The following is a 25275-nucleotide window of genomic DNA, read 5'->3' as shown; positions in this document are numbered from 1 at the left end:
GGGAGGAGATACCTGTCAACCAAATGAAATGAAAAAGAATAGTATGGCCATCAGAACTACATTTGAATCACTCACTTCAATGATCACACCAAATCCACAGCCATATGCATGCTAGCCCACTCCAAAGGATCATCACCACCCAAAAACCACTTGCGAATCATAACTATCTATATCGAGGTGAAAACACTATCACAAACGAGTGTACCTGTGCATGCGTCTGTTAAAACAGAATCCATCTGATGGGATTGGTAACGTGCATAGACACAAGTGTCTGAAGGCGCGTCGAGACAGGGAGGGCTCAACAAGGCCAGATAGACGATGGTCCCACTATGGCAGCCCTGCATCACATAGCGCAGGGGAGGCGGATAGATTCCAAGAAGCCCTGTACATGGCAAACTCTGTATCAAATCATCTGTCCATGCATCCATACATCATTCCCTCATCCCGTAATGAAAACGCCTGTCTCCATACTCACATAACATGTGAAATTTCCATTGAGTCTGTGCGTTATGCAGCCTGCAAAATCCACTGTGCCCCAGCCCGTAATTCCAGTGTTGTGAAGTAACATGTATTTGGGAACGTCCGGCCTCATCGCCCATGTCGCTATTGCGCATCCCAAACTATTCATATCAATCATTGCATCCTCGCCATGGCCCCTGTCCCAAGGACATTGAACAATAGAACGTTATATTTGCAGTCAGACCTGTGGGCATCTCCTCGCCTCTAGCTGAAAACCGAAAGCGCCGCCCTTCGAATTCCTCATTTGCAACATCACGTCGAAAAGGCAACTGTGGCCGCTTGAAATCACAAATTAATCCATCTAGTGCGGCTGTGTGTGAAACCGCAACTGCCTTCACTCACAAATGGGAAGCCCCGCCCGTCGGTGAAGCTCGGTACAGTGTTGCATGAGGGTCCACCGTTACTCGAGTACTACGTTCCACTGACCCTTCACAAGTCTGTTCGCGACTGCAAAGATAGTATGTGAAACAATGGGACCATAGCCGAATGAACATATCAACCAATGTTACACTGCCATCGGGTACAAATACATGATTGCAATAGCAAGATGCCATTCGTCGAATTGCAGCGTTGTGTGCGGGACGTGCTCACCCAAAGGGGAGTGCAGCTTGCACAGGTGGAATGAATCACCACAGGTGGAGGCCATACAGCCTGAAAACACATAAATTGCACACCCAGCCTCCTCCCACAACCACACCCACTCCGAAATGCTACCGGCAGGACTAGCTATGTTGGCCCTGGGGGACCTGATAGCACTGCAAGTACTCCAACTTCAAGAAGAAGACTAACACCAACTACAACCGGCCGCACGGCGGAGACGCAGGAGGAGGAGGAGGGCAAGGCAGGGCCAGCAAGGGCCGCCAGCACAGCCACTACCACCACGCAGGCAGCCCGCAATCCCACGCCTCCGAGCACATCCGTTCAACCTCACTGATGAGCAGATCCACACCCTCTACCGTTTGGACCGGGACACCATAACTGCCATTGTGGACATGACACAGGCTGACCTTGTCAGCATGATAGATAGCCCAACCGCCATCCCACCCCTACTGAAGGTGGTGTCTGTACTCCACTTCCTGGCCACAGGCACCTACCAGCACACAGTCGGACAGTTGCATGGCATATCACAGCCACTGTTCTCACGGACACTATTGCAAGTGCTCGATGCCCTCCTGAAGCACGCAGACGACTACATCTCCCTACCACGCTCGGAGCAGGAAATTACCAACACAAAAGTGGGATTCCATGCACTTGCCGGCATACCGGTTTGCATTGGTGCCATCGACTGCACCCATGTGGAATTGGTCGTCCCACATGCCATGGAGGCCCAGTACCGCAACCGAAAACAATTTCATTCTCTGAATGTACAAATGGTGTGTGACTCCAACAGGATCATTACACATTGTTGTGCCCGATTTCCTGGATCAACCCATGATTCTATGGTCTTGAGGAACTCTACTATACCACGCTACATGGAGCGACACGCAGGGAACAGATCCTGGCTACTCGGTGAGTCTTATTTCATGCATGATGATGTGGGGTATGTGATGCGGCAATGACCTGGTAGGAAGGGGGGGGGTGCGTACGTAGCAATGGCATTCCTCAAAATTCCTTACTTGTCCACATACAGGTGATGCGGGGTATCCACTGAAGAGATGGCTCCTCACACCAGTCCGGAACCCACGGGACCAGCATGAGGAGGACTACAACCATGCCCACTCACGTACCCGTGTAGTCATAGAACAGGCATTCGGCCTACTGAAGACTCTTTTCCGCTGCCTCAGCAGGTCTGGCGGGGCACTCCTGTACCGCCATGTGAAGGTTGCAAAGATGGTCATGGCATGTGTCATGCTACACAACATGTGCGTACGTAGAAATGTGCCCATGCCCCCTGACGCAGAACTGCAAGCACCTGAAGATGGTCATGATGAGGGTGGGGATGTGGCAGCACCTCAAGGAGTCTGCAAGGCACAGGAGGGCCGTGACATTCGTCAGCATCTCATAGATGCATGCTTCTAGCACTCACGCCTGGTGGCTGATACATGGACACGGGACTCGTGGCACTGTGTGTGTCTGGAACATGCACAATATGGACTGTACGCCTATAATGGCCTCGTACACAAAGATCAATGTCCACACATCTCATTGCATGATCGTGCATTGTTTATGGCATATGTGATATCATGTTAAACACCCTATCGACCCGCCACCCAAGTGAGCCCAACACACCCCCTCCACCCTCCTACCTCCCCCCCGAACACCAGTGTCCATAGATGCTCATTGTCAGTGGGCAGACGCTATTGCAAGCCCCCTCTGCGGGTATCAGGGGCACCCCTGCCTGTGGAGCGCAGGTTCCTCCCAGATCTACGTTGGGGGCTGCCCTGGACGGAACTTGCAACGGATGATGTCTCTGCCTGCTCACGTCCATGCATGTCCCTAAGGGTTTGTGAGAGCTCAGTGAGCACACGGCGCACTGCGGCTAGTTCGGCACATACGTCTTTGGACGTCGCATGCAGTTCCCCCCTCAGGCTCTCGGTGCTTCTCTCCATTTGTACTCTCAGGCTCTCGGTGCTTCTCTCCATTTGTACTCTCAGGCTCTCGGTGCTACTCTCCATTTGTGCCCTTAGTGTCTCTGTACTTCTCTCCATTTCTGCCCTAAGTGTCTCAGTTGATGTTTCTATGTCTGCCTTAGTGCCCCCACATTCATCGGCATGGTCCTTGAGGAGCGTGGCCAGTTGCTGCTGTTGCACGATTAACTGGTCGAGGGACTGTTGCCTCTGCTGGGCCATGGCCATTTGCGGTGGTGTCACAGAGGGGCTGGTCACCTCATGTTGCCTTGCCACAGGGCTTGTGGGGGATGGCCAGTCGTCGTCTTGTGGGTGCCCCTGCGTGGTATCCTCATGGTGTACGGGATGGAACAGACAGGGGGATTGAGACAGGTCATGGATGGATCTAACTTCGACATCCCCGTTTTCTGTGTCGGAGCATGCTGCCATTAATGCAGTATCACCTATGGTGCTGCTGCCACCAGAAGCAGTGCCTACTGTGGCATCCATTGGGGGGACCTGTGGTGGTGGTGTTGTGGGCATGCTGGCTGCTGGGGTGCCTGTTGAAGTCCCCTCCTGTGTGCTGCCACTTGATTTGTGCTGCTGCCGTGTCTTGATCCGTGCAGCTGAGGTGGAGGGTCTTTGGCCGTTGGTCTTGGCCCTCTTTGCAGGTGTGCTGGTAGGGGTGTCCTGGTGCTCGTCGTTTGGATCGGACCCTGTGGTGGAGTAAAGGAGGGCGAGCGTTATTAATGGGTCTGTGGGAATTGGAATGGCAATGTATCACATGCATTGGGGTGGTACCTGAGGGTGATTTGGGTCGGGGCCTTGGAGGTGGTTTCATTTGTGTGTGGAGTGTGGGTGCAGTTGTTTGGCAGCCTGCAGTTAGGGTGTGCCTGCTGCACGTGTAGAGGGTGTTTTTAGGATTTTTAATTATTTATGTATTTGATGTGAGTTTTAAAGTGTGCTATCAGGCCTATGTATGTGGACGTTCTCCTGGACATGTGTTCCTGTTGCACTATGTGGGCACGTGGTACTTCACATGATTGGACGTTGTGGTTTTGGCATTGTTTTATTTGGGCCACCTACCTGAATCTTCGGATGTCTGCACTCCTTTCTCCATCCCTCCGACTCCCTCTATGCTCTCCATTCCAATGGTGGAGGCACATATTTCTTCCCAGGGGGTCAACTTGATGGGTGATTCCGATCCTCCCCCGGTAGCTGTGGCAATGTTGCGGTTGGCAGAAAGTATGCTACGGACGCGTATCCGCAGGTCGTCCCATCGCTTTCTGCATTGCTGTGGGTTGCGGGGTGCGGTCCCCACCGCACTTACCCGCTGTGCCACCAGGGCCCATATGGCCTTCTTGTTCGCAAGTGCCGTCTTGGTCATTTGCGTGGAGAAGACGGCGGCAGCATTCTCCTGGAGGGTCTCCGTGAGCACGGTGAGTTCCTCACGGGAGAAGTGGACCTGCCGCTTGCGGTCGCACGCTTTCTTCGCTACTTTTCCCATTTTTCTTGGTTTCACTAGGGTGGATGACGGGTTGGGATGTGCCTCAGGGTAGTATTTTTTATGGTTGTGTGGAATTTGTGGTTTTATAGGTGTACGGCGGGATGTTTCCCGTTCCGGGACCATGCTTTTACTTCCGTTTCCGTATATTTACGGTCACCGTACTTTCCGGTTGGCGCTCACTGCGGTGTCCGCTGAGATGGGTGGCGGTATTGCACCTAGGGCGCCGTACGGCGGCGGTGTGGGCCGTTTTGGGGTCATTTCCGCCATCGCAGACTTTGCACTTCCGCCATGGCGTGGTGCTCGTGCCCGATGGGTCGGAATGAGCCGCACTTTGCTCCATCGTGCAATGGCGGAAACGCTATTTACGCTATGGCGGTCCGGTCGGTTGATTTCCGCAAGGGTCGTAATGAGGGCCAATGTCTTTATCCTTAACAACAGCCAAAAGAAAGTAATTACCTGAAAGACAGCAAGAATGCACAGTTAATCCCATACATGGGTGTAATTTTAGGGGGGGGGCAAGGGTGTTTGCCCCCCCAACTTTCATGGCACTCCATGTTGTCCCCATTCATTTGGCTGGGGCACCTTTTCTTCAGATGTCATGTCCCTCCTAACATTTTGAGAAAAGTTACTCCGCTGATCCCATAGCATAATCATTGGATTATTGTCATAGTTCTCTCTCCCCTCCTGTTTCCGATGACATATGCATTGTTCTATCTTGTAATGGCTCCTGTTTGTGATTCACCTTATTCCTACGCAGTGTCTGTTGGCCTGTGCTGGAAGAAGGCGGTCACATTTTGAGACCTGATGTGCTCATGCCTTGTTATTCCATAGGAAATGTTAACTTGCAATCCCATTTCTCAATCATGGGTATTGTAAAGAAATCATGGTGGCAACAGTAAAGACAGGCACAAGTGATCACAATTCAAGGGTGTTTATTAAACTGGATATGCGGGTTGGAAAAACGCTTAATCGAAACCTAAATCTAAAATGAGAGCAAGCTACAACCATCAAATAATAATAAGGCAGTTCTCGTGGCATATTGTCAAAATAAAAAGGGCTATATTGAGAAAAACATATTGCCAATCCTTACGCTAAAAACAAACCGAGTGTGGGATGAGGTTCATAAGAAAGTAGTGTTCACAAATAATAAGTCAGGATGCAGTAGTCGGGGTCTCCCTTCCTGACGTTTTGAGCACAGGATAAGGCAGGACTCCGGAGCACAGCTCACGCTCGGGCTTTCCCAGCAGTTCCGCTCTCAGCTATCGGAGCCTTTGGTGGTTAAGTCTCTTTTCTACAAAATGTCTGAGGACCTTATGGACTAAAAAAAAAATAACATATCAAAGTTCCTTTCTGCTTGGACGTTGGGTGATGCCTTCTCACACTTGGATCCCCCTTATGGGCTCAGACCCTTCTGGAATATTAGCTTCCCTCTGGCTCACTTCAGCTTTCAACTCAATCTCATCTGTGACATTCACAACTCTTAATGTCTTTAAACAGTTCATTGTGGCCATCCCTCTGCCTGGTTCATTCTTGTCAATACACTGTTCCTTTGGACTTTTGGCTTTGCCCCCTCTCTATCGGCATCTCTCCGTCGGTTTTACTCTTGCCAACTTTATCAATCTCACAGTTTCTTGAACAGTTCTTACAATGTGGGATTCACTTCCCTTAGCTTCATAATCGTCTGTCCTAGCAGACCATTTCAATATCAAAATCTTAACCATCCAACAAACCATACAAAACAGACCATGCAATCAGACTACGGAACCCACCAACCCTTACGAGGAACGCCCAAACAAACTCTGAAGCTTCCCCGAAATATCACTGGAGACTTACGTTAAACTGGTAAATCAAAGCAACAAAACAGGTTCTCCTAGCATCCATGCCCCCCCGGACATATACAAATCAATCCTCAAACAAGGAACACCCTTGGAATACCACAGGAATGTCCTCAACCTCTCAATCTCAACAAGGAAAATGCCACAATCAGCACACATCAGGCCACTACTCAAAGATACAGCAGGGGAAATGTAGAGGACCTCTCCAATTACAGACCCATCTCCAACATCCCGTATCTAGCTAAACTGCTCAAAACGCACATATACCAAACAACTCAAGAATTTGTAGAAGAGCACAGCCTACTAGACTGTCATGACCCTTAACCCTGGCCCTCACTGGCAAGTCAGCCTTACAGTTAGGGCCAGGTCAATGGCCTTAAAACCTTATTCAAGACACTCTTGGAGTCAGTCCTGGCGCCTTAGGCGCCAGGCTCATAACCTTCATGAAGACCAACATTAGAATGGGACTATTTACTTGGGACTTTTTAACTTGGGGGGGTTCAGCCAACATGGAGGCACACACATAGCTCAGTTACAAGGAACTGAGCTACGCGGTCTGGTCTTTTGGGTGTGGCAGGCCTGGGACTACTTTCTCTGGACTACTTTGGGTGTGGCAGGCCTGAGACTGGTTTACCTGTACTACTTTACCGGAGAATATTTAAACCACACCCAAACAGCAGAACACACTTCGTGTTTTTCTGCTGTGGGCAGCGTAAAGCTCACCGTGTCCAGTTCTTGATGCCAGTTTACCTGAAACCAAGGACCTGCAGAGAGAGAAAGAACACTACGAAACTTACCCGGAATAGTATCCTGTCTTCAATCCATCGCCGACTTCAGTTCCACTCACCTGAAGGTACGAACTCCATCATCCGGCACCGCATGCATCCTGGAATACCATAACCTGGAAAGAGGAGGAAGAAAGACAGCATTAATAAGCGTTTACTCATGTTTCCTCCCGAACGAAGAAAGCCACACAGTTCTTACCTGGGTAGTTATCTCCTGGTCAGTATCATTGCTGGAACATCACGGCGCTCGGCGAGGAATATCGCGACCTGCAAGGAGAGAAAAGACACAGGTTAGCAACATAAAAGGCGAAACAGCGCTGCGCATCGCGCATTACTCACCGGACAGCATCGTGCACACCGCGCTTTCGCCTACTGGCCCATGCTCATCTTCAAACTGCAGGACAACACCAAAATACCTTTCCATACCTAAAAGGAAAGAAGCAAGACATTGTTATTCGAACGAAGAGGAACATAAGAACTGCATATAAAGACTGTAAAGCAGCAAACCTACGGAGTCGCAGCAGGCCTGGATTCCCACAGGGGGCTTGCGCCAGTGAAGTAACTTGGTCGCTGCTCGCCTCCCACATCTACGCACCCCTGCCACGAGGAACAGGACGGAGAATCCACCCTTTACAATATTAAGACCCATCTTTAACCAGAGGCCTTACCAAGGGACCGGGAGAGGGTTCGAGAGTGCAAATCATCCAACCAGGGCTGGGTGGCGTCCCCGTGGATACCAGGTGAGCGTAACATAGACTAGGCACAAGTAGGTTTCGGACCAATGAGAGGAACGGAATCGGCACTCCTTTTAATTTGGGACGACCTAAAAGCAAACACGGACTCAGACAACAGTACTGCCTTGACACTTCAAGACATCTTTGCGGCATTCGACACATTCTTTTTTTATTTTTATGTTTATTGCATTTTTTAAACAACAACAGACCCCCCCAATAGCATACATTATCATATTGCAGCATTTAGTACCATATCCTCCCCAAAACCCAACTCCCTCCCCGCAACTCGGCCTGTACATAGTGTCGATAAGATACATTACTCAATGTATACAGCGTTTACTCCATCCGATGTAGCCTGCATAGTGAATTCCCGTTCCTCCCGGGTGAACAAAGTGACAGTCAGAACAATCCACTGTTGCATATCCATTCCCATTTCTAACTTTTGTTCCCCCAGCGCTTTTTCCCATAGTTTCTGCTGTTACTCATTTTTCCAAATCTCCCCACCATCTGGTAACACTCGGTCCCTTCGTGTCCTTGCATTTCATAGCTATGCTGCATTTAGCCAATATATACATCAGATCCATAATCTTGTTCAGAGGTTTATCCTTCTTTTATATCGGCCCAATATACAAGCCTCTGGGGTTTGAACATTAGGTCGATACCTCCTTTTGCCGCTTTCTGTGCTAACACCCTCCAGAACCCCTGTATCCCCAGAACATGTGTATAAGACCTGCCTCCTCTAGTCTAAATCGAGGACATTCTTGTTTGTTTGCTCCTTTGAACTTTGCAATAGCAGCCGGCGTGAGATATGCTCTTTGCGTAATGTACAGTTGTATTAATTGCAATCTGGCATTACTGGAGACCCTTTTATGATATATTATGTCCATCCATGCCCCATCTTCAAACGGTTTTCCCAATTCCCCTTCCCATCTCTCCCGACACTTCAATTCTGCTCTCGAGCAACGTTCAATCAATATCTATAAATCCTGGAGATGGCATGACCCCCTTCCGCTACAGTCAGCAATGCCTCCATTTCTTCGCTCCCTATGGTCTACTCAGTGCTATTCGGCCACCTGCCATTCAACACCCATATCACTGTATTGTGTAGCAAAAACTGACCACCATGTATACCCGTGACCTCCTGGAGCTCAGCGAACTTCATCAACCCTATTTAATTTCTCAGGTCTCCAACCGTAGCTATGCCACACATTTCCCATTGTGAACATACTGTTGCCCTACTGCCTGGTATAGCTTCCATTAATCGCCGCTATGGGGGTCTGTGGAGAGAGTGGGTCGACTAATCCCATGACTTTGCAAGTGCTTTTCCAAATCTGTACACCCATTTCCACCAGGTAAGGATGACCATTTTGTTCTCTGGCAGGAATCCAAATTAGGTCTCTGAGGTATCTCTTATTTATGGCTGGTTGTAATAGTGCAGTTTCTGCCGTGGGATCGTCTGCCATCCATTGAACTGCATATTTTAGCTGGCACACCAGAAAATACAACTCGAAGTTCGGTATCTTCAGATCCCCATGTCCGTGGGGCCTTTGCAGTACACACAACGCTACCCTGTGCCTCTCCGCTTGCCAAAGGAAGCCTCTACATAACTTATCTAAGTCTCTGAAAAATTGCTAGGGAATATTATACGGGACATTCCAAGCAGTGCATGAGTCGCGGTAACACCACCATTTTCAACAGTGCTGCTCTTCCCATCACTGATAGAGGTAATTTTCTCAAAAACTTAATTGAGTTCGCCAACCCATTTCTAGCCTGTAACGTGTTAAATTTGTGTTCTCTTGTAGGATCATGATAGACGTTAATCCCCAAGTACCTGAAGGAGGTCTTGCTCCATGGCAGGGGGAGGACCGGCAGGTCCATCTCTGCCACCCCGCCGTCTTAACTAATGCGAACAGACATGACTTGCTCTTGTTTATCCTGATCCCTCTCAATGCACCAAAGTGTACAACACCTCCAGCACGTATGGCAGATTTATCTGTGGATTACACAGATATAGCAACATATCAGCATACATGGACACTATATACCTCACCCCAATAATTCGATACCGGCATCCCCATATTCCTGCCTCAAATAGGCAGCTATAGCATGGGAGATAGGGGGGATCCTTGTCGCGTGACTCTAAAAAATTGCCATTTATACGAGTACTCCCCGTCCTAACCCTAGCCATTGGTTTATTATATATAAGCTGTACCCACTTCATATACTGCGGTCCTATTCCCATCTTTACCATGGTGGCATACGACTAATCCCAGTGGATTGAATCGAATTCTTTAGTTGCATCTAACAAAGCAACTGCACACTGTGCTGTGCAGTCTTTAGTGCTATAAATGACGTGGTGCAGCCTTCTTCGATTCTCTGCAAAGGTCCTGCCTGGCACATATACAGTCTGATCCGGATTAATTAGCATTGGTATTACTCTACGGAGACTATTAGCCAAGATTGCTCTGAGGATCTTGCTGTCCTGATTCCTGCTTCGTAAGCTTCATTATACACCTTGGCGCCAACGTGTCTGCGTAGGCCTTATAAAATTCCCCGGTAGGCCATCCGTGCCTGGGGCTTTGCCGAAGGACAAAGTTTTAATGGTAGCTATTATCTCCTCTGGCGTTATAGGCTTCTCCAGCATATCCGACTGCTGTGCATCTAGGCATGGCAGGGTGATGAGGTCTAGGGCATCCTGTAAGTCTTTCCCCCCATCTATCTTGGGGTCTGCATACAACGCCTTATAATAAAGGGAAAAAAAGTAATTTATGCCGTCTTACGTATGTAATTCCTCCTGTTCTGGGTCTCGGATAGAGTATATAGGGGATCTTGTGTCCTTTCGCTTATACAGCCAGGCTAGCATTCTGCCTGGTTTGTCACCTTGTGCGTAGCTCCTTTCTAAATATTGCACATGATTACATTTCCCCAACCTGTCCCATTGCACTAGGCATGCTTGCTTCAATCTGATTACCTCTTGTACGTGTTCTTTGTCTATACTCACTGCCTTTTCCGCTGTTAGCAATTTACTCTGTGTTTTTCAGGTCGTTGATAATAGTTTTCTGTACACCCCCCGACTCAGCTATCATTTCTGATGACTACCTTGTATGCTTCCTAGACCGTAGCCACTTTCTGCAATCTTCCTTCATTAACTGCAACAAAGACAAACACAGTTCTTTTCCTAATATGCTCAGCGAATGCTCTATCTAATAGTGATTTGCTTCTCAACCTCCATGTGGGTATGGGGTGCTCTAGGAGCAAATACCCGCCATTTTACCGTGAGTGGGGAATGGTCAGACAGGATCCTGGCCATATATTCTGCCTCTGCAAACTCTGTCACATGTTCCTCCCCTGTAAACAAGTAATCTATTGTATAAACGTTAATTGGGGCAGAGTAATGCGAATAACCCCCGCCATTGCCATTTTAAATTCTCCATAGATCTCTCAATTGAAAATGTTTCAAAAGTCTGTCTAATACTTTGGCTGGGGGAGACGGCCACTTGTGTTTGATATCAGATCTATCCATGGTGGGGTCAAGCTTGTAATTAAAATCCCCCCCCCCCATATCAAAAGTCCATGCCTGTAAGGTCCTAGCCTAGCATACAACGATCTAAAAAAAACCTGTGACTTCATGATTTGGTGCATAGGTATTAATAATACATGTTTCCTGGTTTTCTATCGTTCTATATACCATACCCATTCTACCTTCGGTGTCTGTCTTCGTAACCAGCACCTTTAGTGCTATTGCCGGGTCCACCCAAATAAGGACCCCTCTTGCATATGAAGAATAAGTGGAGCCCACCATCCCTCCTCCCCACGCACCTGCCAGGTTCTTTAGTTTCTTTGCATCTAAATGTGTCTCCTGCAGTAACGCTATACCAACCTTATTACGCATTATATACATGTTTACTCTTGTGCGTTTAACATAATTATTAAGCCCCCTAACATGCCAGGTCATGATTTTAATTGTCTCAGCTGTTGCATTTCCATACCCAGGGTACCCAGGGTACTAATAGGGTAATCATTCTAATACCAGACTTAGTGAAGATATGCAGTATTATACCGCGTATGCCAGGATGCCCCTCCCTCTTCCTCCCCCTTCTCCATTAACCAACCCCAAACAGAATTCAAACTTAACCTGTCCAGCTGGGCTAGGCATGCTAGAACTTCCCTGTTTCCGCACCATTTGATCTAGACAATAGCCTAGTCTCCTGGTGCCCAACGGGCGGGCACTGTTTAGTAACCCTGAAGAAAGCTAACTTTTGTGGGAGTAGTGGGACCGCATGTAGAGTTCCCTCTACTTGTGGATACTTAGAACTGCTCCTGTTATTTTATATATTATACTGCTTCCATAATCCTAATAAGCGATGTTCACAATGTAGTCTAAGCATGTCCGTCCTCTGCACAGCATGACCGGACATCTTCAATTAAACAATGAAAAATATACACCAACTCTGTAGTTTACGTTCACATTTGTTGGCCCTGTTCTGTAGCGTCTGGGATCTGAACACAGTGCATTCAATCTTGTGCCTCTAAGCCTTGCTTTCGTTGTGATATATTGGGCTCTTCTCTTTTGAACCTGGAAGGTATAGTCTGGATACACTGAGATCTTCACTGTATTGTCCCTCCGGCCCTGGAGAAGGCAAGGATTTTCTCCCGTTCTTTGTAGTTGAGAACTTTTGCTATCATGGGTCTGGGCGGGGCACCCGATGGTGGCTTTCTGATGAGGGAGCGGTGCGCTCTTTCTGTCGTAAATCATTGCGTATGTTCACCCGCACCAATCTCCTGTAGCAACACGTTTTCAATATATGTAGTGGGGTCGGACCCCTCCGTTCCTTCTGGCAATCCTACAATTCTTATATTATTTCGTCGTGCTCTGCCTTCCGCGTTCTCCGCCCTATCCTCCAGCAATTTCACTTTCTGCAAGAGGATGTCGATGTCCTCAGCTTTATGCACTGTGACTGTCGTATTTTCTTTAACTTGCTCTTCCAGTTTTTCAGTGTGTTCCGCTATGGCCCGTACATCCTGTCTTAACAGTCCCACATCAATGCCCACTGCATCAATCTTGACTTGCAGTGTCTCTTGTAAGGCTGTGATGGCCTCTAGAATCTGCTGATTCCCCACATTTGCTGGGTCTGTCGATGGAAATGCCTGTTCTTTCACTTGGTCTCCGCTGTCTCCTTCTTGCCGGAGTGCTTGTCCCTTCGTGAAGGTCTCCATTGTGGTCTGCTTGTTCAATGTATTACTCGTGGTGGCCATTGTGCGCTCACCACTTTAGCTTTAATAGACCCCTGGACGTCCACCTCTGCAGCACGGTTCTCCTTCCTCTGTACTCTTGGGTAATCTGTACCGTCGTGTCAACTCTCACTATCTCCTTTTTCGTCTTTTTTACACTGAATTTACCTTTGCGATGTGCAGTACAACCTTAGTCTTAGGCCGTGTTTCGAGATATGGTGGCACGTGTATTTGCTCTTGGGCTAGGGTACAGGTGGTTTCTCTTTGGTGCCACCTGCCTTCAGTGTCACGTTATTGCCGGGGACCCTTTGTTGGCTTGCTTGTGTGTGGCAATATTGCGCTGTGCCGGTTGCTCTATTACCAGTCTTTGCTTTTGGTGCACCGTACCCCAGCAGGTTCTATGTCATGCCCCACTGTAGACTACTTTATTCAGGAGCTATGATGTATATCCCGTCTGAGCACTGTCCCTTATGTGGCTCCTGATGGGCAAGTCTGAGGCATATGCCCGCAGGCGCTTTTCCTATCCTTGCAATGAAGTTCCTCCGGCGGAGGAGGACAGGTTCCACTCCTGGGATGTGTTGTGTTTACTGGTTTCCTTTATTTAGCACTTCCGTACTGCAGGCCCCCTTAGTAGGTGATGTTCTCCTGGTTTTCTTTGTTTAGCGATTTCCTGACCTGGCCATGCAGCGTCCAGTTTGCTTTTGGCGTTGCTTCTCCTGCGAGTAGGCACTTTATTATCTCCCTCCTGGGACATATGGGCTTCAGGACAGTCACTGACACATCGTTCGTGCTCCGCTCTTGATGTGAATATGTGTAGCTGTAGGCTTGGTCCACATGTGTAACCTATCTGCGTATTTCTCGCCCCAAGGTTCTTTCTGTTATGAGAGATATTCGTCCCTGTGGGAGGTGTTGTCCCTTCTGGAGTACACCATGCAGTCCTTACACCGCTCCGCAGTGCAACGCTCTGGCTAATATCACCAACGCATCCCGGTTGATCAGGCCCTTCGATGTTGCTTCCCTTTGGTCCTCGGTGCGCAAGGGCTTTCACTGTTGCCCAGCTTGTGCCCTGTTGACGTGGGCACTTTGTGATGGTTACTGGAGTCTGCTAGCCTGGGCCAGTTGCTTATGTTATTCCGTGGGGCTTTCCAAGATGGAGGTGGGGTGCGCTCTCCTGGGTAATGCAATTCCCTCTGGCGCGCCTTATGCAACAATGGGGCAGCCCTTAACTTGAGTTCTAGGGGTCCTCTTGATTTCAGTTTATTCTGGCAGCGTACACACAGGGTTCCCCCCAGCCCCCGACTCCTTACCGCCTTAGACAGCCTCTCTGGTCACTCCCTCAGGCAGCTCCATTCCAGTCTTTGTCCGTGGCTGCTGTAGCTGCTCACAGGGCAAGTCTTTCGTTGTGTCAGCTCTCTGGCTCGCTTTTTGCCAGGATCGAGATAGTGGGCCTGCCGGCAGCCTCCGGCACCGTCTGGCAATATAACTAGTCCTTTCGGACTCCTTCTATTCTTCTCTCCGCTCTCACAATGGGCGCCTCGTATTAACCCCAGAAGAGCGTCTGCCGCATCACGGCTCCTCCGCACTGCCAGTCTTCCTTTGTCTTAATGGGAGCTTTCCGCTGAGGTTTCGTAGTGGTCTTGTTCTCCCTCCTCTCGATGCCGCACCACTATCAGTGTAACCCGCTTCTCAGGTGCACCTGCATGACTAGGTGTCTCCGCCTCTCGTTCGCACTAGTGCCATCCACCGCCGGTCACATCACTCCGCCGCCATTTTCCCCTTCATCCCACCCAGCTTCTCTCTGACACGGTCGTATTCCCTCAGTAATGTCTTCCGGGGTCCCTCAATCTGCCATATGCTTCTCCAGTGGTGGCAGCGTCTTTTTATTCCCATTAATTTTTTTTTATTGAACATTTTTCATAAGACAAATCAATCAATAAATCTCAAATGACAACATCAGAATTATCCCTCCTCCTCTGTCCCTTCCTCATCCCCCTCGCGTATAAACACCCACGCCCGAGCGGGCACTGGGGACTCAAACATGCACTGATTTGGGACCATGTGATATGACAGGGCTGACCAGTAAAGTTCAAACAATACAGAAACTCTTGGTGGTGGAGATTAATTTACACAGAAACAGCAGGTTGGTACATTACAGGGTGAAAATCATCAAAGTCTCAAAGCACCGCTGTCCAGTCTAGAATGAAGGAATCCATTGTGTCATGGGTCAGCGCCGTTAGCTTATCGTAGGTAAAGATCGTCCACAGTTTTGAAAGCCACTCTGACTTGGAAGGTACCAAATTATTCTTCCCTTTCTGAGCCACGGCTAGCCTCCCAGTGCGCAACATGGCTTGAACCGCTCTAGGGAAGCTACTCGTATATGAATCTAGGGTGGTGATACCAAAAAGAAGGTCGAGGTGGTGCAGAGCTGGGGAGATGCATTATATACAACCTATCGGGGGAGAGATGCAGTGCGTGGAGGACTTTGGACGTCCAGTAAAAAATAACATGCTTTCCCCCTGGGCCCTTCAGCGCCTCACATACACACATAATCACGTTGATTGTGTGAGTCTGTTAGGCGCTGTGGGGACCAGGGGACAGGGATGGTATATTTTTGATGGACATCTATCATAGATGTCCAGTAAATAAAATACCATGCCAGCCCCCTGGGCCCTCCAACGCCTTGCATACGCACATAATCATGTTGATTGTGTTAGGCGCCATGCGGACCAGGGGACAGGGATGGTATCTTTTTACTAGACCTCTATCATAAATATCCAGTTAAAAATACCTTGCCTGCCACCTGGGGCCCACAGGGCCAAATGCAAACTGTTTGGCTTTTTACCCAATTATTTTTAAAGTATGCTGTAAAATGCAACATTTTAGCCCATTATTCAAAATACATTTTCAGGGCGAGAACCACCTAAACTCCCTTGATTGATTCAGGCACCCTCGCTACGCTCGGTCGCTATGGCATATCTGGGGGAAATATTTATGGCTTTTATGGCTCGCCAATTGAAAAATCTGAGAGCCGCCATTGCCCCTGTGACTGTGCTGGGAGCGGGATAGTGGCAGCTCAGTGACTGTGCTGGGAGCAGGATGGGGGTGGGGGGCATGGGATAATGGTGGGAGCAGGGTGGGGAGAGCCCAGAGACTGGGCTAGGAGAGGGATGAGGGATTCCAGAGACTGATGGGAGCAGGCGGGGGAGCCCAGAGACTATACTGGGAGTAGGGGGCGGTGACGATGCGCGATTGTTCATAGCCATTTGGACTTACTCTTACTGTCCATTTGGAATTTTTGGTGGGCCTGGCCTGACCACATTTTGCTCAGGGGGGACCCAGTCCAAAAAGATTTGAAGGCCACTGAATTAAAGGATGTGTGGAATAGCTCTGCACATAGTGGCTGTGTCTTGGAAACTGGCATCTCCTGCATGCTGTGCTACCAAAGATACCAAATATTGTTGTTATTGTAAATTGTAATTAAGGTACAGAAACATAATATATTCACAAAGCAGCCAATATTGCAAAAGAAATATCACTATTGTTGTCTCATGCATGTGTAATTGTCTAAAGCACAATCTTCTCTATTCTGCTGCTGCACAAGCTCTTACTGCTCTTGTCTCACCAATTTCTGCAATCATTTTGCTCTGAGTCGAATGTATAACTAGAGCTAATAGCCTATCTTCGCTCATGAAAGTCCATAAATGTGCTTTTATCAGATTTAATTTTTGAAACTGCCCTCCGCAACAGCACCTGTAGCTATGGTCCTCATGATTACACACATATTTGAAAACAACATTTATTTATTTGTACTGTAAATACGGTACAAAAAAAAGAAAACGTTTTGGAGATCTTGCTTGTGATGTGCGTAATTTGGCACTGGGGACCCATTACGTTTATGCTGTAATGTAAGCATGTCCCCACCTCTGGATTTTGGTCATTTGCACTAAGAGGTGAAAATGTATAGGGCAAAAGGCGCTGGACAAGCATGTATGCCGCCTTTTCCCCTCTACATTTGCACTCCGCAGTGCAAAGTGAGTAAATGCTACCTAGCATGCCAGGCAACTTTTACTTTTGATTGTGATTGTCGCTTGCCCAGCTTGCATGTCAAGCAGCGCTCACAATAACATTTAAACAAGCATGTCGGAGAGCATTTAGTTTTCATTTGTGAACACTACTTACCATGTGAATAATGAAAAATAAACGATATCCGACATGCAACCATCAGGATCTCCGGCATTTGTGCCAGCATGAAAGTCCATGCCGGCGCAAACGCTGGCTTCACAGTTACCGCTGACTTTAAAGTTCACTACAGGTTTGCTTTTCTTCGCGTCTCATCAGCGCACATGCAACCTTCAATCTTTCGTTGACACAAACTGGCCTTCATTGTCTTTCACTAACTCACAGGTTGTGTGCATTCTTTTCTACTCTCTGCGGCTTTGATTCACGAGTCAATGTTAATACCGAAGGCTTGGCCTCACCTCCCCAAAACTGCTGTTCACTTGGGAGGGTCGCTGGCGTCTTTGAAACACAATTTAGTCGTCTGCTTGTCTGGGTTCCGGTCTTATCTGCGTATCTCTCACTGTTTCCTGGAGGCAACTACCTCCTGCAGGGATGTTCAGGGTTTCACAGCCCCTCACTCTGGTCCCTCGATCAGTCGTCCTGCTCCAGTGGGTTCGCCTTCGCCTCAGAAGATCTGCTCCTTCCCGTGTTGCACCTTGCTCAGAGTTTGTCTCCATGTTCTGCCTTTTATGCGTGTATGGGGAGCTATTGGGTATCAGATGTATGTGATTAAGGTCAAGTGCCTGACTTTGCCTGACCTTATTAATGGGACATGTCCAATGGGATATGTAAGGGATAGCCTCTTTTCTCTCATTCATCCTCTTCCTCGGCCCAGTGTTTGTGTAGAAAGGGGCAGGGAGTTGGCATGTTGGAGAATCCTATAAAAAAGGATGGGGTATGGGCACAGGAAAAGGGGGATACCGCATCTCACCATCGGTTGCCTCACCACCACTCCCTGAAGATCCCTCACCCAGGTGATCCTCCCACACTGCTCCAACCCGCAGAGTCTTGATCCAAAGGCGATGGCTGTGCCCTGGCCACCTGAGAGAGATCCCGGGGGACTAGCAAGTGAGACACCTTTTGGTTTCTCACACTTGACTGTCTTCTGTTGCTCACCTCTTTCATCTTTACCTGCCTGGCTGCTAGGCCACTTGATGTGCTCTTGTGCACTGTGCAGCTGCCCTATCTATCTCTTTCCTCCACTATTCCCATGGCACGCTCTATCTATTCTAACTAACAGCTATTCTGTCACCTATGCTACCTCTCTCACGAAGTCTGGAAGAAATAAACTGAAAAAAGCTACCCAGGCCTATCTATTGCTGACACCTACGTCAATGCCACTTCCATGACGTCCTCTTCTCTGTCCTCTCACCTGACCTATGGACCCCCCATCTGGTCTCCACTCTCTTCCCTTTCTCCTCCTCACCCATAAATGGTGGCAAGTACTCCTGGCATACTTCTCATACTCTAGATGTATCATTAATGTTTATCACAATGGCACTAGCATGGGCCAAGGTTTTCAACCTACCCTTCTTCTCGATCAGCCCCTACCTTCTCTCATTAACTTCCTCCCTTCTCCTGCTACCTCTTCTTCCTCTCCTCTAACTTCCCAACCACCCCTGATGGAAGAACCACACCCCTGTACACCCCCTCGGAAAACCTTCAAAGGTGGTAACCAGCTTCACATAGCTACTCTGAATGCTCTCTCTGCTGTCAAACACTCCTACGACATCTGTCTCCTTCTCAAAGACTTTGGCCTGGACATCCTCGCTCTTACCGAGACGTGGTTCAATGCCAGCTCTGTCACTACTCTTGACACTCTCAACCCTGAGGGCTACACAATCCTCTCCAAACCCAGACCCAACAGTCACTGATCTTCCCCGAGTGGGTCCTTGCTGCCATCATTCCTACTCAATCCTACTCCTCTTTTGAATGCCTCATCTGTAGGCTTGGGGTGTCGCCTACTCTCTCCTCACCCTTGCCACTATCTAGAGACCCCCTAGCCCTATTTGAATGGGCCGACCTTACCTCTTCCCTCTGAACCTCCTCTTCCAAACTCTTCCTCCTTGGTGACCTCAACATCCACCTCGAGTCTCTTGAATCATCCACCTCTCAGTTCCAGGTCCTCTGTGACTGCCTCTCTCTCACTATTCTTCCATCCGTCCCGACCCACTCTGCCAGCCATACTTTTGATGCTCTTATCTTTTGTGACATCCTTATCTCTAATCGGTCACCCTCCCCCCCATCTCCTGGTCTGACCACACTCTCCTTTCCTCCCACCTGGGTTCGCTTGGCCCTCTATCCGAGCCACCCCCTGCACTGCCAGCCTCCTTCACCGTCATTCGAACGATGAAGCGAGTGTCAGTTGCTGCTTTTGCCTCCACCTTCATCCCCCCTCCCGTCCCTGCTCTTGACTCTGCCTCTGACTCTGTCCTTGCTAACCTGCACCTTGCCATCGCTAACACCCTTGACATCCTTGCCCCTGCCATGAGGATCCGCCTAAAACCTGCCACCAAGAACAACAGCTGGTACGACTCAGATCTAACATCTCTTAAAGGCAAGTGCAGAGTTGCTAAACGGAAGTGGCAGACCTTGGGCTTATATCTGACAAACTGGCTTTCCGCCTACTCCAAAGGCAATGTCGCTTCTCTATCCACTCCAAGAAGTAGGCCCACATCCAAGCCTGTATCTCTGGAGCCACTAACAACATGGCCAAACTTTTCAAAATTTGCAAGGAACTCACCAATCCACTTGCAGTTTCCCTTCTCTCCTTCCTTCCCAGCCTCTGTGCACTGCCTTGGCCTCCCACGTCACATCGAAAACTCATGGCATCTTGCCTTACTCTCCTCCACCCCATCTTCTCTTGCATGCCTGCTCCCCACCCCCATCACTCTCCTCCCTCCTGTCCAGGGCACCGGATGAGGTCTCTAAAGTGGTCCGTTCTATGAAGGCCTCCTCCAAACAGGTACCCCCCTGCTCCTCCAGAACTATTAGGGCAACAGCACCTCTCTTGCCCCGGCTTTTGCTGACTTCTAAAACCACTCCTTCGCCCCTGGCTCTTTCCCTCTATCCCTCAAGCACTCCCTTGTGCACCCTCATAAAAAAGCTGTCTGCTGACCTCTCCTGCCCCGCTAACTATCGCCTTATCTCTACTACCCCCTTCCTGGGTAAACTCTTGGAGAAGCTGGTCCTCCATCAACTGACCCTCCACACACTGTTCTAGTTGGCTGCCTTCATAACCATCAATCTGGATTCGGGGCTCCAGAAGCACGGACACTGCTTTCCTGAACACCTGTGAAACCATGCTTGCAAATCTTGACTCCAACTCTCCTGTTGTTCTCATTGTCCTCGATCTCTCCTCTGCCTTTGACATGGTCAACCATTCTATCCTAATAAAACAACTCTGTGACATCACCGACCAGGCACTTAATTGGCTGACCTCTTGCCTCACTAACCGCCCTTCCCAGCTGCAACTGGGCCTTTTCCCCTCCACCACCACCATCTCTACTTGTGGCGTCCCTCAGGGCTCTATCCTATCGCCATGGCTCTTCAATATCTGTCGCCCCTCTTGCTCACCTGATCTCCTCCTTATCTGCTCATTTCCAGCGTTATGCCGATAGCACAGCTTTCCTTCAAACCTCCCTCTACTTCCCCCTCTTTCATCCCTGACTGTCTCTCTGCCATTCAGGCATGGTGTGCAGTGAATGATCTCTGTCTCAATGCCAGTAAGACGGAGATCCTCAGCGGATCACCTGTGCCCTCTTTTCCTCCTACTCTCTTTGGGCTCTCTACCCCCACCAAAACCAAAAACCTCTGAGTCATCTTGGACTCTGCTCTCTCCTTCACCCCTCACGCCATGGACCTTACCAAGAAGGTCCACATCCACCTCAACCTCCTCAGAGGCATTCTTCCTTTTTTCACTTTCCCCCAGAAGTTCAACGTCTCTAGAGCTGTGGTCCTCTCCAGGCTGGATTACTGCAATAGCCTCTTACTCAATGTCCCTCTTTCCTTCCTTTGCCCCCTCCAGCTAATGCAGAATAGGGCTGCAAGACTTATCCTTGGTTCAAGCCAAGGGACTGTAGCTCTCCAGCCCTAAAATCTGTCCACTGGCTCCTGGTGGCTGCAAGGATCAAATTCAAGACCCTCTGCATCATCCACAAGGCCTTCTGGGGCCTGGGACCACGCTATCTCCAACTTTCCCTCCCTAAATACTCTGCCGCTAGAACCAGGCGCGCCTCTAACTCCAACTCTCTGACTGTCAAACGCGTCTCCAAGCAGACAGTGGGGGGGAAGGGCAGGTCTTTCTCCTTGGCTGGTGCCTCCTTTTGGAACAACCTCCCTGCCCCTCTCAGACTTGGGCCAGACCTCCTTAAGTTCCGCAAAACTGCTCAAAACGCTGTTCTTCTCTGTCTCTTTCCCTTCCCTGCTAATCACCCCACTGCCCCTGTGACTGCCTGATCCTCATGAATCACAAAGGATCCCATGCCCTTCTTCACAGTCAATACCAGCACCCTGTTGCCCCCCACTGCACCGCCCGGCAGGTCCCTGCTTGGTGGCTCCTCGTCCCACCCTTCAGAGTCGCCTGTAGTAGCACTTAGCCTGAAGTTCTTTTACTTGCCTCCCCTTAGCACTTCCCTCCCGGTCCCTCCTCCAGAAGGTGTCCATTCCTCTGCTCCTCCTTCCATCCCCATCCCCTGCACTTCGCCTCATTTCACTTGCATGTCCGAATTCCACAAGGCCTAGTAGGACCACGACTATATTTACTGTTTTTCCATTGTCATTATTTTCCCTGTTCCCTTCCCATTTAGCCGTGTGGCGCTTTGAAACACAATTCTGTTGTATAAATCATCTTACAAATGCTCAATAAAATAAATTCCCTAAGGTTCACATGTCAAAACTTTATCACTTACAGAGTGGTAAAATCAGTTCCCTTATGGAAGGAAATGCACCGGTTAGGAACGACCACATGGGAGTTCAACTCAAATGTACTGCACCAATTCTAATTTGTCTGGTTAATCCAGTGCTCCTATAAAGCACTGCAGAGGACGCTGGTAAACCATAGCCCCCCAGCCCTATCAACATATGGGGGACTGTGCACTTTATATAAGTCACCTAGGTTAATCTGGTGAGATATTTCAGCAGCAGTTACAGATTCCAATCTCAATGCTAAAGCTCAGCATACGAATGTGCCTGCTGCACAGATCTGTTGGTAGCCTGCTGGTTCCATCACCAGTAAGATAGCTCAGTTTGGTAATGTGTTTCCTGCAACGGTGCTCCCATGGGGGACCCGAATGATTGCACACATGCCCCCCACCCCACCCCACCCCTGCTCCCCAGAAGCTTAATGCATACATGATTGGGGGTTCATGTATATAGTGTAAGAGACTAGAAGTTGGGTATGTTAGTCGGGGAGGCACTTGAGATATCCTATGTCTGAGGTTGGTTTGGCCCAGAAATGTTTGGATCTGCCGGTGGGGCAAAAGGTTGAAGATCCTGAAGTGCTAGTTGTACTTGGGGCGTTAGGGTTCTTGCTCTCCTTGGTTGCATTTCTATAAGAATTTGGGTGGAGGGGTCTTGAAGAATCCTGTCTTAATGTTGATGGGTTGAATTCACCCGCTAGGGTTGGTCTACCCCATACACTTAGCAGTCTACAGAAAGTTAAATTACCTTCTTGTATGCTCTTATCATAGTGGTCAGGAGTTTATATAAGGGTCACAATGGTTGACTGCACTATATGTAATCTGCTTGCTGAGACAGCCCAGGGGGGTCCAGGGGGCTCAATCACCCCCAGGAAATCCTGAAATTGTTGAGGGATAGCCTTTCACTGCTTCCAATCCCCTCAGGAGACAATCCCATTGAACTCCCTCATGTGCTGTGTTTTCTCACTATCCGGCTCACATTAATCTTTTCTTTCCTTTCATTGCAGTTTCTATTGATGGAGTGGAGTGGAACGAGGTCAAGTTTTTCCAGCTTGCCGCTCAGTGGCCCACTCATGTCAAGCACTTTCCTGTTGGGATCTTCAGCTATTCAAAAAGCACCTGACACTAGCCAGGGTCCTGCCGAGCGGCGTGTAACACCAGCATCAAGCCATCACCCAGCACACTGTGGAGATGTCCACGTAATGGAGAGTGGTTATGAACCCTTATCCTGACTGATGAAGACTAGCTTGACTGAACTTCAGCTGCAATTCTATGCTTTTGCACTCACACTGTTATGACAGTAGACAGCGACCCACCTGATCGAGAAATCTTGATATCAGTATACTTATATGTCACCAATTGTGTGACGGCAAAGCCAGTGACGACCACCAGAAGCCTACTTGGCACACATTGTGTGTATCAGACCAGCGGCGGGTTCTTGAATGCAACCAAGTAAGTATGACATCAAAGCGGTGCCTTATGGCACGGGTGAGGTCCCAGAGATCTGAGCACAGCGGGGAGAGAATGACCTCTGTTCAATTGGACAAGAAATCTGAATTATTTCACAGACTAATTACTAATGTAGTATAAGACAAAAAGGATCAAACAAGCCTTGTCCTAACACTGTGGCTCCCATCAAAGGTCATGCTGAACGTAACAGCAGACGGACTTATTTTTATGTACGACTTGCCATGGTCCTATCGGTCTAAGAGCATGTGACCACACAGATGGATTAGCCTTTCAAAACCTAAGCAACTTGTAGATATTCCCAATGGAGAGCAGCTGGTGGCATTCCCCATTAAGGCTGTCAGAGAACATGTGAAGAAGGGATGCCGGTCTGGTTTAAAACTGAATGATTGCACCCAGAGTAAACTGAGATCTGCACTACTTGCCTGACCAAGCTAAGCACTTGGAAAAGGGAATTCACCTGGAGGAATAGAAGTAATTAAAGGCATCACCTGGTACAGTCTCACATTGAACCTGCTGCTGGAAGCCATTGCAAAATTGCTTGGTACAATCGAACACTGAACCTGCCACTGGAAGGCACTGTAACATTTATTAGTACAGTTGAACATTGAACCGGCTGGTTGATATCAATGATTGTTGACGGGCCTTCAGTCGTCATTTGATAGGGTCTTGAATTGAATCGACTTATGGAAGCCATGAAATCACTGGTTGTTTTTTTTTCAGGATTTGAACTTGCAGATGGAAGCCATTGATCCAACGTTTGGTGTGGCTGGTTTTGAACCTGCTGAAGGGAGCCATGTATTAATCGTTTGGTGCAGATGGAAGCCATTCTATGATTGCTTGATATATGCTCTGACAATGAAGCTGCCAATGAAACCCACAGTATCATTGATTGTTAGGGGTGCCACAAAATGATAACCTGATAGGGTCTTGCATTGAGCGTCCTTATGGAATACATTTTATAATTGCTTTATAGGGTCTGATGTTGAACACGATAATGGAAGCCATTGACTCATCACCAGGTTTGTGCAAGCATTGAACCTGCTGATGGTAGTGATAGCGCGAGAGAAGCATATTTGGGACCTTTCAAAACCTTAATTGTTCAAATTATGTTTTTTCATGTATATATTTTTTATTGAAGCATTTAACTTGATTCTTCATAAATTGTGGTAATTGTGGAATACACATTGAATTTCCTTTGTGAACACGCAGCTAACGGGCTGTTGAGACTTTGTGCAACATTACTGAAAGCATGGTAGTTTAGGCCTGGCGGTTGATTAGGCTGTCAACCTTGCAAGACTGGTGGTGAGCCCAGCTAATGGATACACAAATGTTGTATTGCCCATTCTGTCTTTCCTGCAGTCTTGAAATATTACTGATCAATTTACAATGCTCGTTCATGGGAAGCTGATACTTTGGTTGAACTAACTGGTACTAGGGTTATAGTTGCTTCCACTAGTGTACAGAATGGTTATCTACATGTCATCATTCCATGCACTTATATGGGTGTAGCATTGGACCGTCGCCTGCAGATGCCAGTGTAAAATCCTAGTCATCCTCTCACACCATCTGTATTCTTATGTCCCAGCCACTTCAATCTGATACGTAGGATGCCAAGTAATTGAAGAATGCTAGGGTATGTGCACAAGCTATGATGCCTAGGCTCCACCCA

General features: G+C 48.6%; 1 protein-coding gene across 2 annotated transcripts in view; it reads left to right on the top strand.

Moving 5' to 3' along the window:
* LOC138468364 (phosphofurin acidic cluster sorting protein 2-like) overlaps positions 1-24786 on the top strand; it is a 1643699-nt gene extending 1618913 nt beyond the window's left edge. For both annotated transcript variants that reach the window (XM_069608896.1, XM_069608897.1), the window contains one exon: positions 23144-24786. In XM_069608896.1, the coding sequence (XP_069464997.1) occupies positions 23144-23259 (116 nt within the window). In that variant the 3' untranslated portion in view covers positions 23260-24786. The remainder of the gene's footprint in view (positions 1-23143) is intronic.
* Positions 24787-25275: the final 489 nt, after the last annotated feature.

Source organism: Ambystoma mexicanum, chromosome 4q, assembly GCF_040938575.1.
Source record: "Ambystoma mexicanum isolate Mex_15411 chromosome 4q, UKY_AmexF1_1, whole genome shotgun sequence".
NCBI classification, from domain to species: domain Eukaryota; kingdom Metazoa; phylum Chordata; class Amphibia; order Caudata; family Ambystomatidae; genus Ambystoma; species Ambystoma mexicanum.
This window is presented reverse-complemented; position numbering and strand designations above follow the sequence as displayed.